This window comes from Neoarius graeffei, chromosome 21, assembly GCF_027579695.1.
Source record: "Neoarius graeffei isolate fNeoGra1 chromosome 21, fNeoGra1.pri, whole genome shotgun sequence".
NCBI classification, from domain to species: domain Eukaryota; kingdom Metazoa; phylum Chordata; class Actinopteri; order Siluriformes; family Ariidae; genus Neoarius; species Neoarius graeffei.
In genome coordinates, this window is record NC_083589.1 from 34,381,307 (window position 1) to 34,398,276 (window position 16,970).

Sequence of the window (16,970 nt, forward strand, 5' to 3'; positions counted from 1 at the left end):
TTTTTTCCCCCCAACTTCCTGTCTGTACAGGATGCCATTAAATGCCACCTGAGACTGCAGCGGTGGGAAGTTGGGAAGATTTCGAGAGTATAATTTAAAGAAGAACTGAAGTCATTTTTAAATTTGCTTTATTTCTTAACGTGTTATTCAGTTATGTTTTCGGTTTTAGTAACCTTTTATCGTGACTCGTATTGGCAACTAATTGCAATTAAATATTATACTTATCGGCCTATTCGGTTTTTAGTCATGTTGAATTTAGTTCGTTTGGTCCACGGCAGGCGTCGCTTATCCGCGCGATCTTCACGAGACTTGTGCGAGACTTCGAAACGTGAAGTGTCAGCCAGGTGTCAGTGTCGCCATTTTGAAAACTGTTTTCCAAACGAAGTATTGCACAAAAATGAGTCTAAATGACAATTACTGCCTACTTTTTACAAACTTTCCTGATTGTGATCAAAGCAAACAAAACTTCCGGCTTGATTACATCAGCATTCGAAAGAGGGCGCGCGCGTCTTTTGACAACGTTGGCAGATGTCGGTCGCTTTGATTTCCGCTGTACGTTTTACTTCCGTTCTACGATGTCTCGCACAGGTCTCAACGAATCTCGTTTACGGCCGTTGCTTTGACATATGGACTGATATATTACAGAGCATATTTCAAACACCCATAACTCACTATAGCAGCGACAAAATAGCGATCAAAAATGCGTTCCGATATTTAATAAAATGAGAGAATTTTGATAATAAAAAATTTCCCTTCAGTTCTCCTTTAAGGTGGAGGTTAATTAATGTGGCTCCGCCCCCTGGAACACCTTGTAGAGACAGGGCTTCCTCACAGCACCTATTGCTTATGAATAATTAATAAGGACCTTGAATGGAGAAGGAGCCCAGTGATTTTTAACAGATGAAATCACCCCCTACACATTTACTCTCTCTTTGCCCTTGTTTAATGTATGTGTGTGTGTGTGTGTGTGTTTTCCATCCTGTTTGACAGACCCCTTTCACATTAACCCTCAGGATATGGGACATCTACATACTCGAGGGAGAGAAAGTTCTGCCTGCGATGTCCTACACCATCCTCAAGCTCCACAAAAGTAATGGCACCTTTGTGTATGTGTGAAACTGACCTGATGAGAACATGTGGTTCCAGCGATACAAGAGTGTGTCTGTGTGTGTGTGTGTGTGTGTCCAGAGACCCTGATGAAGCACTCCATGGAGGACCTGGTGGAGTTCCTCCAAGTTGCTCTCTCGAAGGATTTCCTCTTCACTGATGATTATGTCATCGAGCAGCTCCATATGTCGATGTCTGAACTCAGACGCCACAAACTAGAGCTTCCTCCTCCAGGTAACGCCCACACGCTCATGTGTGGTGGTGAGAAGAGTGCTTCATGAGTTTTCAGTAACCGTTCTGAGATATTAGCAGTCATTGGCATTAAACACACACACCAACAAATAATACTTTGGAGTGATATTAATATATTCTGTAATAGTGATCAAGTCTCATATTCTTCATATATAATTGTATTCACACACACATAGAGTAAATATATATGACTGCTACCATACAGTGCATTATTTGTGTCTAATCTTCTGGGTGTCTCTAATTTAATTTTCCTCATCTGGTCTAATCTCATTCTTGTCTTATCTACTTTTTCCCCTTGTCTTATCATCTCACTGACTTTTTTTTTTGTTCTTCTTATCTGTTTTTCTTCTCATCTGATCTTCTCACAGAACCACCTTGTTCTCATTTTTTTTTCTTCCCCTTATCTGATCTTCTCTTGGATGCTTCTCTCTCTCTCTCTCGTTCCTCTCGTCTGATCTACTTGTCTAAATTTCTCAATCTTATCTAATCTGTCTGACTCTTAATCTTCTCGTTCTCTCCCTCCGAACTGAACTCGGCTCCAGTCAACAATAGTGCAGTTGGGAAAGGGGACAAAACCCCCTCCATCAAACACAACCGGTGGGCAACGGTGTTTGTCTTTCAGTCATCCTCCTGTGTGTCCCACGCCTTGCCCTCTGCACCCTTCAAAATGAACACACACTCATGCTCGTACACATCCTTCCGTCTGTCCTTTTTGTCAGTAACAAAGCCTCGGTATGTGTTGTTCATTTTTTTTTTCTTGTAACAACTGTGACCACTGAAAGCCCCAGAAATGTTTCATAATAAGCGTTTTTAAAGCAGAAGTTTTCAGAGCAGGATAAAATCATTAGAATTAGCATATTTGATGAGGCGAGGGCAGTTGAGGGTAGGTAATTAGTGAGCGTGTGCTCACTATTTTAGACCACATATTACTGCCTGACAGTATAATGGCCTGTCTCCTGGGTAGCTCCATGGGGAGGCGCTCAATCTGTTGTGTACTAAAAATAAAATCTATTCAAAGACTTACCAGGACGGTAATATCCAAAATCATCACTACTAGAGGCGGATAATAATAATATGAGGGTATTTCTGGATGTCTTTCTTAAAACATAATTAACAGTTATTCCACGAAATCAAGTCGTACATGAGCTGGTAGCCAATGAGGCGCGTAGCTCTGAGTCGGCTATAAGCCACGTACGATGAGATTGAGTGGAATAACTGTTTTATTCTATCCACATTCACTTGATTTTGAGAAACGGAGCATTTTTATTTTTTTTGCAAATTCAGTAAATAAAAACTTTGTACAAAACATCGGACAAAATCATTTCCGCTTAGGCAGACTTCTTAAAAACCTATCGATGGGTGCATGAATTGACTTTAGTGGGGTTTTTTTGTTGTTGTTTGTTTGTTTTTTGTAGAAAATGCCGTCTTGCTGTCGTGCCGAGGTATAGAATAGATTTAGACATTTATTTAATTCTTCCTCAGACATTTCAGTTCTGTAATTTTCAAACTTCTTTGAGCTTTCGAACCAGTCTAAAAAAAAAAAATTCAACAAATTTTAATGCTTAAAGATGAAGAATGTAAACAAGCCGGTGAAATGACAGGAGCAATTTGTGAAAAATGCGATAATAATAATTCTTGGGGGGAAAAAAAAAAGATACGCCCTTACCAATAAATACTTTCATTCCATATTTTGTTGCTTTTTTTTTTTGGTATTTTTTGGGGGTTTGTTTTCACGTAGAGTTTTTATTTCATCCTCAGTTGGTTCCGCAGCACGCGCCGCCATTTTGTTTTCTCTACTCACGGTATATGATCTGATAGCCTTATAGGAGAGTTGCTAATCAGAGCGCGTGATTGCTCATATCCAGTGAACGGGGATAGAATAATATACAATATTACAAGAGAGACAGTGAAACCTAAAATTTAGAGAGAAAGAGTTCGAAGATGACAGTGAAGGGAAGTAAGGAGTAAGGATTCAGACATATTTGTTTTTGTTATTTGATATACTGTACTTGCAGTGCGTATTCCATGGGAACAATTTCCCACAGACACACTCCACACTTTGTACAGAAGTCTTTCTCGAAGCCTGAAGGCTGTTACAACCACAAAAGCGGGACTGACTACATATTAATGCCCGTGATATTTGGAATAGGATGTCCAACAAGCTCATAGGTGTGATGGTCATGTGTTCAAATGCTTTTGGCCATATAGCATATCTTTGTTTAATCTTGTGGATACATACTTCTTCGTTCACATTTGTAAGTACAAAGTCAAGAGACGTTATGTGTGTACAGCTGAGGCCAGAGGTTTACATACGGTACACTCATCATGGACGTGAATGTCGAGGCAATATTGGGCTTTCAGTGATTTCTTTGAACTGTTGTTTTTCTGGCGAAGAATGATTTTAGAACGTAGAGCTTAAATAGAAAAACCAATAAATTGCTCCTAGTTTTAGTTTATTTGAGGTTTTCTGAAATCAACACAAAGTTAAAATTCTACATACAGGGTCAAAAATATTCACACACCCAGTCGTGGTGAAAGTTCCAAAACGTCTGAACCTGTCAAGGCCAATGCTTCTTAACTTCCTGTCCGTGATCATGGTTGACTACAGCAGGTAGCTTCTCTGTAAAGCATAAAAAGGGTTTGTTTGGAAAGTACAAGTTTTTGGGACGTGTAGCCACTTTGCCAAGGTCTGGAAGAAGACCCGAGCTGTCACCCTCAGCAGAGAGAAAATTGGTTTGGATGGTCAGGAACAACCCAAGAACCTCCAAGGCATCGACCTGCCATGACCTGGAAGCTGCTGGAACACTAGTGTCACGGTCTACGGTAAAGCCAGTTTTACATCAGCATGGACTGAGAGGCTACCGTCCAAGAAAGAAACCCCTGCTCCAAAGTCGACACCTTCAAGCTTGGCTAAAGTCTGAAGCTGATCACATATAGACAAAGAAAAAGCCTGAAGGAATTTTTTATGGTCAGATAAGGCAGAGATTAAGTTGTTTGGCCACAGTGACCAGGAGTATGTTTTTGGTGGAGTAAAGGTGAGGCATTCAACTCAAGAACACTGTACCAACTGTTAAGCATGCATAAACAAAGTGGACGGAATCACGAAGAAGGAGGACTACCTCAGAATTCTTCAACGTGACCTCAAACCATCAGCTAGACTGCTGAAACTGTGTCTTCTCACAGGACAATGACCCCAAAAACTCATCAGAGCTGGTTATGGAATGGATAAAGCAGGCTGATGTTTAGCTCTAGGAATGGCCTTCCCAAAGTCCTGACCCTCAACCCTGTGGAAAAAATCTGGACCATGCTTTAAAGTCAGGTCCATGCCAGAAAACCAAAAAATGTAATTGAATTTTGCTAATTCTGCCAAGAAGAGTGGGCAAATATCCAACCAGAATTTTGTAAGAAGCTTGTTAACGGCTGCTAAAAGCATCTGGTTAAGACGGAGATGTCCCCAAGCGCCAGCGACCGGCGGTTTTCTCCAGCTACACAGACGGTCTGCGCCGGCTACTCGATCCCAGAAAAAAAAAAATTGCCTTTCAATGTTCAAACGGTTTATATCCTCTCCGCTGCCCATAAAGCCTAGGTCACAACCGGACGTACGGTTTTTTGGCCGTGCGATTTTTGGCGTTTCCCAAATCGCTGCGTTTTTTTTTTGTTCATGGAGAAAGACGCACGTTGGCCGTAAGTTTGTCTTGCAACCTGAAAAAAAACATAAGCGCCTGTAGAGTTTGTTTGACATGACAAAGAACCTCTGCGGTCAGTCTACGGCTCGAAAATCAGCACGTCACACGCTCGCCCTCCGTGCGTTTCTTGCGTTTTTTGCACGTAGACCGGCCGTAGGAGCACGTACGGCCGGTTGTGACCGAGGCTTAATTTACTGCAGATCCAATTATTCCACCACGAAATTGTCTTCAATTCGGGTCTAACATGACCGGAAGCGACACCATATTTGTAGATCGATTCTCACTCTCTGATTGGCTGAGCCGAACCACGTTACCGCGTCGTAGCATATGTAGTTATGTTACAGAGCCAGGCAGCATACTACAGAGGGGAACTAAGAAAGCCAAGCGTGCACACATCTGGTGGGAAATTTCATACATATTTTGCAAGTATTTTACATGGAAATGGTTAGTAATTTATTAGCTAAGAATGCACCTGCAGCCACCAGAAGGCATGTAAATTTCAAATTCCAGAGCCACCTACTACTATTTATTATTATCCCCCGCTGGCTGAAAGGCCCGAAGGGGGATTATGTCGTGGCGATGTTCGTCAGTCCGTCCCGGGAAGCTTCTGAAATCAACTCCTCTCACAATTTTTGGAGGAATTTCACGAAACTTGGCAGGATTCTTTGTTATATGTCAGTAATACCAAGCCAAGAAGCCTTTATTCGTCACACGTACACTCAAGCACAGACTTAAGCACACAATGAAATTCCTCCTCTGCATTTAACCCATCTGAAGCAGTGAACACACACATGCACACTCAAGTGAGCAATGAGCACATACACATACCCAGAGCAGTGGGCAGCTATGCTACAGCACCCGGGGACCAGTTGGGGGTTTGGTGCCTTGCTCAAGGGCACTTCAGCCCAAACTCAGGCCATGGCTGCCCCATGTTAACCTAACCTGCATGTCTTTGGACTGTGGGGGAAACCGGAGCAGACACGGGGAGAACATGCAGACTCCACACAGAAAGGCCCCCGTCAGCCACTGGGCTTGAACCCAGAACCTTCTTGCTGTGAGGTTAACTACTGAACATCATGGACGATGCCAGTCACCCTCTGCACACCGTCATCAGCAACCAGAGGAGCCTGTTCAGTGACAAAATGCTCCTTCCCAAGTGCAGGACGAACAGACTTAAAAACTCCTTTGTCCCTCACGCCATCAGACTGTACAACTCCTGTCTGGGGGGGGGGTAACAGGAAGACAGAGGACAGGAAGGAGCAGTGGCCTAGCCTGACAAAAAGCAATACTGGACAACGTGCAGTATAAATGTGCAATACCTCTCCTGCTGGACTTTTTCTTTCTTCTTTTCCCATATCTTATTCCTTTTTATATTTGTATATGTAAATAATTTTAATTTATCTAGAAGTTTTCTCTATTTTCTATTCTCTGTTTATCCTGTCATGATGCTGGTGGAATTTTAATTTCCCTGAGGGAACCCTCCCAAAGGGATCAATAAAGTTCTATCTAATCTAATCTAATCTAGGTGACAGTGCTAACTACTACACCACCGTGCTGCCCAAGAGACGCAGATTGCAATTTCATTCAATTCAGTCGCATTTTACCAGAGTTATGGCATAGTTGCCAGCAGGGGGATATTGCGTTTTTTTGTTTTTTTTAGCCGGCTACATCAGATTTTCTGGAGAACCCTTTCAAGGTAAAATTTTCTAAGGGACATTTTAACAAATACTAGGTGTGCTGCATGTATATTTTTGACCCTGTATTGATTTCAGAGAACACAAATTAAAACTTAAGCACCGAATTCCCCCCCCCCCCCCCCCCCCATTAATACGTGTTGGACAATCATTCTGCCACAGAAAAAGAACAATTCAAAGAAATAATTGAAAACCCAAAATAGCCACGGTACATCCATGATGAGTAAACTTCTGACCTCACATATAAGTCTGAAGTGGATATATGCAATGGGATTATATTAAATAACAAAAAGTGTCTAAATATTTATTCCCCCCTCACTGTCTATCCCTTTCGACATGGCACATAGCTCTCGAACAACTCAAGAACGGCGTGGCAGTCATTCTGTGAGGAAGCTGAAAGCATTGCAGGAGACTCTCTAACTGAGTCAGGATCAGAGTTCAGATATCCGAGCTCTGTTAGACATGTACAACCCCGATTCCAAAAAAGTTGGGACAAAGTACAAATTGTAAATAAAAACAGAATGCAATAAATTACAAATCTCAAAAACTGATATTGTATTCACAATAGAACATAGACAACATATCAAATGTCGAAAGTGAGACATTTTGAAATTTCATGCCAAATATTGGCTCATTTGAAATTTCATGAAAGCAACGCATCTCAAAAAAGTTGGGACAGGGGCAATAAGAGGCTGGAAAAGTTAAAGGTACAAAAAAGGAACAGCTGGAGGAGCAAATTGCAACTCATTAGGTCAATTGGCAATAGGTCATTAACATGACTGGGTATAAAAAGAGCATCTTGGAGTGGCAGCGGCTCTCAGAAGTAAAGATGGGAAGAGGATCACCAATCCCCCTAATTCTGCACCGAAAAATAGTGGAGCAATATCAGAAAGGAGTTCGACAGTGTAAAATTGCAAAGAGTTTGAACATATCATCATCTACAGTGCATAATATCATCAAAAGATTCAGAGAATCTGGAAGAATCTCTGTGTGTAAGGGTCAAGGCCGGAAAACCATACTGGGTGCCCGTGATCTTCGGGCCCTTAGACGGCACTGCATCACATACAGGCATGCTTCTGTATTGGAAATCACAAAATGGGCTCAGGAATATTTCCAGAGAACATTATCTGTGAACACAATTCACCGTACCATCCACCGTTGCCAGCTAAAACTCTATAGTTCAAAGAAGAAGCCGTATCTAAACATGATCCAGAAGCGCAGACGTCTTCTCTGGGCCAAGGCTCATTTAAAATGGACTGTGGCAAAGTGGAAAACTGTTCTGTGGTCAGACAAATCAAAATTTGAAGTTCTTTATGGAAATCAGGGATGCCGTGTCATTCGGACTAAAGAGGAGACGGACGACCCAAGTTGTTATCAGCGCTCAGTTCAGAAGCCTGCATCTCTGATGGTATGGGGTTGCATTAGTGCGTGTGGCATGGGCAGCTTACACATCTGGAAAGACACCATCAATGCTGAAAGGTATATCCAGGTTCTAGAGCAACATATGCTCCCATCCAGACGACGTCTCTTTCAGGGAAGACCTTGCATTTTCCAACATGACAATGCCAAACCACATACTGCATCAATTACAGCATCATGGCTGCGTAGAAGAAGGGTCCGGGTACTGAACTGGCCAGCCTGCAGTCCAGATCTTTCACCCATAGAAAACATTTGGCGCATCATAAAACGGAAGATACGACAAAAAAGACCTAAGACAGTTGAGCAACTAGAATCCTATATTAGACAAGAATGGGTTAACATTCCTATCCCTAAACTTGAGCAACTTGTCTCCTCAGTCCCCAGACGTTTACAGACTGTTGTAAAGAGAAAAGGGGATGTCTCACAGTGGGAAACATGGCCTTGTCCCAACTTTTTTGAGATGTGTTGTTGTCATGAAATTTAAAATCACCTAATTTTTCTCTTTAAATGATACATTTTCTCAGTTTAAACATTTGATATGTCATCTATGTTCTATTCTGAATAAAATATGGAATTTTGAAACTTCCACATCATTGCATTCCGTTTTTATCTACAATTTGTACTTTGTCCCAACTTTTTTGGAATCGGGGTTGTACATGCGTGACTGCTTGGAGGGAATTTCTGAGAATTTCTCAAAGCCAAGGGTTAAATGCTTTTAGAAATATAAAGTGTCAACCGAGGAAAGAGTGCTCTTCGTCCGTGAGAAAGGATCCTACTTTGTAATCAGATCCAGTCCCGTTAACACAGGCCTCAGTGTCAACATGACCATCCGTGTACGTGTCTGTCTGTTTTATCTGTTTCTGTTTCACACTTGAACACCGTCTCCCTTCTGTGTGCCACCTGTATGGTCACGAGTCGCACCTCCCAACACATCCTGCTGTGTTTTAATTGGGCCTCACGTGGTTTTCGACGACTTTGTGATCAGTGTTTGTATTTGATGTGGTGAGATCACTGTCGCTTGACGTTTTTTTTCTCCCTCACAGTGAATGTGGATACTAACTTTTTATTTTATTTTTGATTCTCTGAAGGATGTCCTGCTGCATGACTGCTTACACTTCACTGTTTGTTTATTTATTAGTTTAATAGTTTTTTTTTTTTTTTTTGCAGAGCTGTGTGTGATTTTCTGAAATGAGGTTGTTTTCCAAAATGCGTTATGCACCAAATCTTCACTTCATGTTTATATCGGTGAAGCTGAATGCTCATGAGTCATATGTAGTAATTATGTGATCACATTAGAAGCAAATATGGTCATTTACGCAGTTGAACGAGGAGGAGTTTCTTTGCAAAAATGTGTTTTATCGATTGTAGTTTTATTTTATGGAGGAGGATAATTTTAAGACGTGCTCACACGAGGCACAGTGAAAAGGCAAGCACATCAACGTTACGTCAATATTTAATTTAAAACTTAAATCGTTCATTTAAAATGTTAATTTATTTCCCTCAGAAAGCAGCAATAGTAGTAGTAGTAATAATAATAATAATAATAACAGATAATGATATTGCTTTTTTTATACACTTGGTATTTTAAAAGCATTAATATAATTTGATTAATTTGTGGAATTCTATTATTTTAATATTTTTATGCATGATACTTTTGCTCATTCTGGTGTTGCTATCCATGACTATTAATAATTTATTTTTAATATTAGTTGTGTTCAATGTTCAAGCTCGTGGAATTTTGTTGGTTCTGATGGAAATAAATTGATAGGTTTTTTTTAATAAATTTAAAAAGTGTGTCATTAATATATTTGAATACATTTATATGTTCTTACACACACCTGTGCTGAAATGAAAGAATAAAATGCTTGCCCAGGTTTCCTACGTTTCACGACAATAATCTCTAAAAATGGATAAACAACTTTTTTGGAATGAAACTCTTCAGATACTCTAGTGTTTTTCAACCTAATCTTGAAAGTCAGTGTACGGCATCTGTAGTGTGATTAATGTAAAAGCTGATACACAGTACCAGTCAAAAGTTTGTACACCCCTACTCGTTTGACGATTTTTTGTATTTTGAATATTTTCTACACTGTCGAACAATACTGAAGACATCAAAACTGTGAAATCACACATGGAGCATAAATTGAATTATGTAGTGTAAAAAAAAAAAAGTGTTCAACAAATAATGGTTCATACACTACCGTTCAAAAGTTTGGGGTCACCCAGACAATTTTGTGTTTTCCATGAAAAGTCACACTTTTATTTACCACCATAAGTTGTAAAATGAATAGAAAATAAGCGGCAAAGTTTGTTTGTTTGTCTTGAGCTAACATCGCTGTTCTCGACGGATTTTCACCAAATTTGGCAAGTAGGTCCGGGGATGACCTGGAATTTTGCAGATATAAACAAAATTGATGTACGGGCCCCAGGGAAGTCCCTGGGGGGCACAACATCCACCCGCCCCAAATGCCTTTTACATTACATTTATCAACACAAACTCTTGAAAGATCTTCACTAAACTTGGTACGTAGGTACAGGAGATAGCCACAATTTGGCAGAACTCAGAAATTCCATATTCGGGCCCCAGGGGGTCCCTGGGTGTTGGATGTTTGGATTTTTGTTTGTCTTGGGTTAACATCACCATTTCTCTATGGATCTTCACCAAATTTGACATGGAAGTCTGGGGGCAACCCAGAATTTTGCAAAACCCAGGCAACGCTGGGTAACCTGCTAGTGTGTGTGTGTGTGTGTATATATATATATATATATATATATATATATATATATATATATATATATATATATATATACACATATATATACACACACACTACCGTTCAAAAGTTTGGGGTCACCCAGACAATTTTGTGTTTTCCATGAAAAGTCACACTTTTATTTCCCACCATAAGTTGTAAAATGAATAGAAAATATAGTCAAGACATTTTTCTGGCCATTTTGAGCATTTAATCGACCCCACAAATGTGATGCTTCAGAAACTCAATCTGCTCAAAGGAAGGTCAGTTTTATAGCTTCTCTAAAGAGCTCAACTGTTTTCAGCTGTGCTAACATGATTGTACAAGGGTTTTCTAATCATCCATTAGCTTTCTGAGGCAATGAGCAAACACATTGTACCATTAGAACACTGGAGTGAGAGTTGCTGGAAATGGGCCTCTATACACCTATGGAGATATTGCACCAAAAACCAGACATTTGCAGCTAGAATAGTCATTTACCACATTAGCAATGTATAGAGTGGATTTCTGATTAGTTTAAAGTGATCTTCATTGAAAAGAACAGTGCTTTTCTTTCAAAAATAAGGACATTTCAAAGTGACCCCAAACTTTTGAACGGTAGTGTATTTTAGTCTTCAGAGTAGCTCCCGTTTACCTTGATGACGCTTTACGCACTACTGGCGTCATCTTAACCAGCTTCATGAGGTCGTCACCTGGAATGCTTTTCAATTAACAGGTGCCTCGTCAAAAGTTAATTAGTGCAATTTCTTGCTGCCTTAATGGGTTTGGGATCAAATAGTAAATAATAATAATACAGTAAATAGCCCGATTCCACAACTGTAGTAATCCATATTATGTCAAGAACCGCTCAATTAAGTAAAGAGAAACGACATCCATCATCACTTTAAGACATGAAGTGACTTTTTTTAATTCATAAAAATAAAGAAAAAACATGGAATTAGAAGGTGTGTCCAAACTTTTGACTGGTACTGTACGTCTTCTAAAACCTGTTTGTTCAGAACTCACTTTTAACGCTGATCTACAGGCAGTTATTTGGGAATCAATAAATGTTCATGTGAAACAACATTTTTTTATTAGATGCGTTCATAAATTCTTCAGTCAAAGGTACTTGTAAATTGAGGTGTAATTTTTAAAATTCGCTGTTTTCAAGATGTGACAAATTTTCTGAATTGAACGGTCTGATGGAACTGTATGGAGAGCAAAATTACTTGATTTTGTATTGGTCTACGTAAAAACAAGACAAAAGCAGCTTTGGTTTTCAAAATCAGACATTCGTTCTTGTTTGTCTTATTATGAATCCGTTGTTGTCGAGAGCTGTATTCGACTAAACAGGGTTTTTTTTTTGTCAGGTCAGAAAAACGTGTTGAAATTTTTGTCAGGTGTAATCTCACACACGCTGAATAGAGACTAGGTTGAAAAACGCGAGGATAATTCATTCAGAGGTTGAAGTCCATGTGATATTTGTCATTTTTCGTGCTCTGATTAGATTTGTGTGTTCGCCTGTACAGGTAAAGACGAGGAGTTTCCTACAAAGCCACTCGGCCAGCTTCCACCAGAGCCTGAGCGATTGGCACCAGAGAAAGCCAATCACATCGCTAATGGGCGTATGGAGGCTCTGCCCTCTCCAAGCACAGCCACGGAAATAACCGTTTCAGCAAACGGAGAGAAAAAAGACTCGGTGACTAAAACACCACAAAAGGCAGAGAAAAAGGATGGGACCAAAGAAGCCACGCCCACTGAGAGCGGAAAACCACAAGGGTCATTGAGTCAGAACTTGAACTTGGGTCCCAGTGGGCGGAGAGACATCGGGCCACGGTGGGTAAAACCATCCGAGGGCAGACTGGCGGCCATGATGGAGGGGCACATGATCCTCAGTGGTACGGTGCCGTCTTCTCCTGCCATGTCAGTGGCCAACGAACAGCGCCGTCATCATCGTCCTCGCTCGCGAGGTTTCGTGCCCGGCTCCAACCGTGGCTCTAACGCATCACAGTATGACAATGTCCCAGTGACCGATGGAGATGTTGTAGACGTTATGGGTTTTACGCAAGTTTCGGAACCTTCTCATCAGCACGTCGCACCGTCTGTTAGACACGGCAGCCCTACAAGGCCCCCTAGTGGTGGTATCGCTGCTCCAACTTTCCGAATTCCTAAAAATCCACCCGTACACTTGATGTCTGACCCTCGCCAACCTTCACACCACACACCAGGCGTGATGCCTGTTTATTCCCAATATCCACCCAAAATGCAGCCGGAAAACCGAGCGTATGGAATGGCATATGACGAGAGGGCATACGGTACTCCAACACGCTCCACACCCCCAAATCGCTCACCAGAAAGAGTGCTGATGAATAACAGCTACACCACATACCGGCGCCAGCCAAGCAATCCCGATTTTGTAGGCCAGATGGACAACCTTGTTGAAAGCGGGCATTTCCTGAGGCAGCCTACTCGTCACGTAGATCAGCGATATGAGAGGCAGTGGCAAGACCAGGGCTGGCACGGTGAGACGGATGTGGACGTGGCGTTCCTGCACACTCCGGGTAGGTTACCCCGGTCATCCAGCTTTCAGAAAGCCCAGCTCTCACCTGTACACCTCGGGCAGGAGTTCAGCTTCCCACCAGTGCCCGTCTCAGACAGCGTGATGCACTACAGAGCCGCGACTGGCAGGACACAGATGCCTACGGTGTTCGGAGGAGTTCATTACCGACAAGAGGCCTTCGCCATGCAGGAGTCGATGCTGCTCTGAGAGAAAGAGAGGGAGGATGTGAGATGGGGACTGAAGTCAAGACATGGACCAAAAGAGCGAGAGACTGTGGTTAGAGTGAGTGAGGGAGATAAAGATACGTCAGAGTGTGAGAGAAATATGAAGTGAAAAAGTGAGTGTTGGAGAGAATAATGATGGATAGAAAGTAGAATTGCTGGTCATCTAGAGTGTGTGTGTGTGTGTGTGTGTGAGAGGGATCTCTTTGGTTTGTTTAGTGTGTTTCCTCGTCATGACTCACTCTGCCCTCCGAACCGACACGGCAGGTCCCACCAGCTCCAGATCTTTATACCGATCAACCGTATGACTGGCTGACTGTTTAAAGATTTTGTTTGTTTGTTTTCTCAACTTAAATAGTTTAATCCTTCACAGCAACACTTTTTAATTTCCAAATTTTTACATTTAAAATTGTACAGAAAGTTTTTTTTTTCCCATGTATTTAACCATGCTTGTTAATAGCATGAATTGGAGAGAAAATAATTTTTTTTTCCAATATCATTTTTAATAATTTAGTTTTTCACAAGCATAACAATTTTATATGTATATACTGCATACATATTTTTGAGCTCAGTTTATTATATTGGGGTTGTAAATATTTTTTTAAAAATGAGCTAAGATTAGAAAAAAAATCCCAAATTATATCTTTTTTTTTTTTTTGCATGAACCACATTTTTTTCCTCAGTATGGAGATTTCTCTCTCTCTCTCTCTCTCTCTCTCTCTCTCTCAAGGGTTTATGCAGTGAAAGAAACCTGTATGTGATTACTGTGCAAGTCTATAGAGAGTTTGATCACCGGGTGGATCCTGAATTCTGCCGTCATCCTTCTGCCACACAGTAAAACCCTGTAATGAGTCACGAGCATCAGCGCAAACCGAACATCCAACTTATCACATTCTGCAGGAGTCTTTCTATCGCGAGATCAGATCAGGATTAGAAAAGAAGAAATGTCTGTACACTGATCTAATCATGGCACACGCTCAGGGTAGGGAAGGTTTTGTAACAAAAGCTGCTTTTTTTTTTATTAAGAGAACAGCATCAAAATACTGTCATCAGCTACACAAAAAGCAGTCTCTCTCTCTCTCTTTCATATATATTATGGCATGCCGTTCAGGAAATTAATCTTTGAATATATTGAATGAATCCCCAAATGTATTGAATGAAACATTGAATATATTGAATGAATCCCCAAATTTATTGAATGAAACTCTGAATATATGGAATGAATCCCCGAATATATTGAATGAAACTGAATATATTGAATGAATCCCCGAATATATTGAATGAAACTTTGAATATATGGAATGAATCTCTGAATATATGGAATGAATCCCTGAATATATGGAATGAATCCCCGAATATATTGAATGAAACTGAATATATGGAATGAATCCCCGAATATATTGAATGAAACTGAATATATTGAATGAATCCCCGAATATATTGAATGAAACTGAATATATTGAATGAATCCCTGAATATATTGAATGAAACTGAATATATTGAATGAATCCCCGAATATATTGAATGAAACTTTGAATATATTGAATGAAACTCTGAATATATGGAATGAATCCCCGAATATATTGAATGAAACTGAATATATTGAATGAATCCCCGAATATATTGAATGAAACTTTGAATATATGGAATGAAACTCTGAATATATGGAATGAAACTTTGAATATATTGAATGAATCCCCGAATATATTGAATGAAACTTTGAATATATGGAATGAAACTCTGAATATATGGAATGAAACTCTGAATATATGGAATGAATCCCCGAATATATTGAATGAAACTCTGAATATATGGAATGAAACTTGGCTGACGTCATGAAGGCACTGCTGCCGTCCTGCAGCAAAAATGAGTCAGCCGGCTCGGGATTTGGTTGCGGCTATTTTAAACAATGAAGACATTGTTAACACTCTGGCGAATGCTTGTGGTTTTATTAGTGTTTACTTCTTTTATGTGCAACGAAGCTACGGTGACAAAGTCATTTCCCTTGTGGATCATATTTGTATAACAGTGTTTTCTGTATATAAAACTAATTTGTAAATTTTGTTTGTCGAGTTTTACAGCGTTTCTCAATATACTCTAATACTCTCCTCTGAGTCAGAGTTTTTCTTGGGACCTGTTGTCTGTCTGCCGAGCTGTGGGAGCGGGGGCAAAATACAAAGTTTCATTCCATATATTCAAAGTTTCATTCCATATATTCAGGGATTCATTCAATATATTCGGGGATTCATTCAATATATTCAAAGTTTCATTCCATATATTCAGGGATTCATTCCATATATTCAAAGTTTCATTCAATATATTTGGGGATTCATTCAATATATTCAAAGATTAATTTCCTGAACGGCATGCCATATTTATATATATATATATATATATATATATATATATATATATATATATATATATATAACTTATTCTTTAGCTTTATTTAGTCAGTATACTGAACATGAGCTGCCAGTTTATTAGGTACTTGTAACTAGAGGTGTGTTGAGACTTTTTTTTTTTTTAAATCCCAGTTCCACCCATTTCCGCAATTATTACTCTCTTCATCATTCTGATGAATTTTGTTACTCAAAATGTAAGCAAAATTAGTCAAAACAACCAGAATTAGACATTTACAGTACGTAATTTAAGAAAACAGTCCATCATGCAGCGCCTCATGAGTACTAGAACATGTTAATAATGAACGTGGTGTTTCTTTGCCCTGCAAACTTTATATCGAACAGCATGCAAGAACGTCAAGATTTTCCGTTCCTCCATCAGTTTTCTTGGGCCTCAGGGTCCTGGAGGATCCCACTCGCGATGAAAACCTCGACTTCTACTTATTCTTACTTTCTGTTTATCATGGGTTCTTCCTTTTTTTTCATAGACGGGGCAGAGAGAGAGAGAGAGAGAGAGACTGACGTGTTCAGTGTGCGTTCATAAAGCTACACAATGCAACTACATACACCTTTAGAAAAATACAGTTACCCCTACCTCCAAGTTCATATCTTGGAACCTAAGTTCATATCTTTCGCTCTGAAAGCGAAAACCTCTGGTGCACCGTTTTATGGAGAATCTTTCAAGGACATGCACTAAAGAACACTTTACATTACATTGCAGGGATTTAGTAGACACTCTTATCCAGAGTGACATAAAACATGCCCAGAGCAGTTGGGGGTTAGATGCCTTGCTCAAGGGCACTTCAGCCATTCCTGCTGGTCCAGGGAATAGATCCAGTGACCTTTTGATTCCAGAGCTGCTTCTCTAACCTTTAAGATGCTAGATGGAAACTTTTT

General features: G+C 40.2%; 1 protein-coding gene across 5 annotated transcripts in view; it reads left to right on the forward strand.

Moving 5' to 3' along the window:
- Positions 1 to 15,949, forward strand: part of usp6nl (USP6 N-terminal like) — a 218,867-nt gene extending 202,918 nt beyond the window's left edge. For all 5 annotated transcript variants that reach the window (XM_060903023.1, XM_060903020.1, XM_060903024.1 and 2 more), the window contains 3 exons: positions 991 to 1,090; positions 1,189 to 1,341; positions 12,420 to 15,949. In XM_060903023.1, the coding sequence (XP_060759006.1) occupies positions 991 to 1,090; positions 1,189 to 1,341; positions 12,420 to 13,657 (1,491 nt within the window). In that variant the 3' untranslated portion in view covers positions 13,658 to 15,949. The remainder of the gene's footprint in view (positions 1 to 990; positions 1,091 to 1,188; positions 1,342 to 12,419) is intronic.
- Positions 15,950 to 16,970: the final 1,021 nt, after the last annotated feature.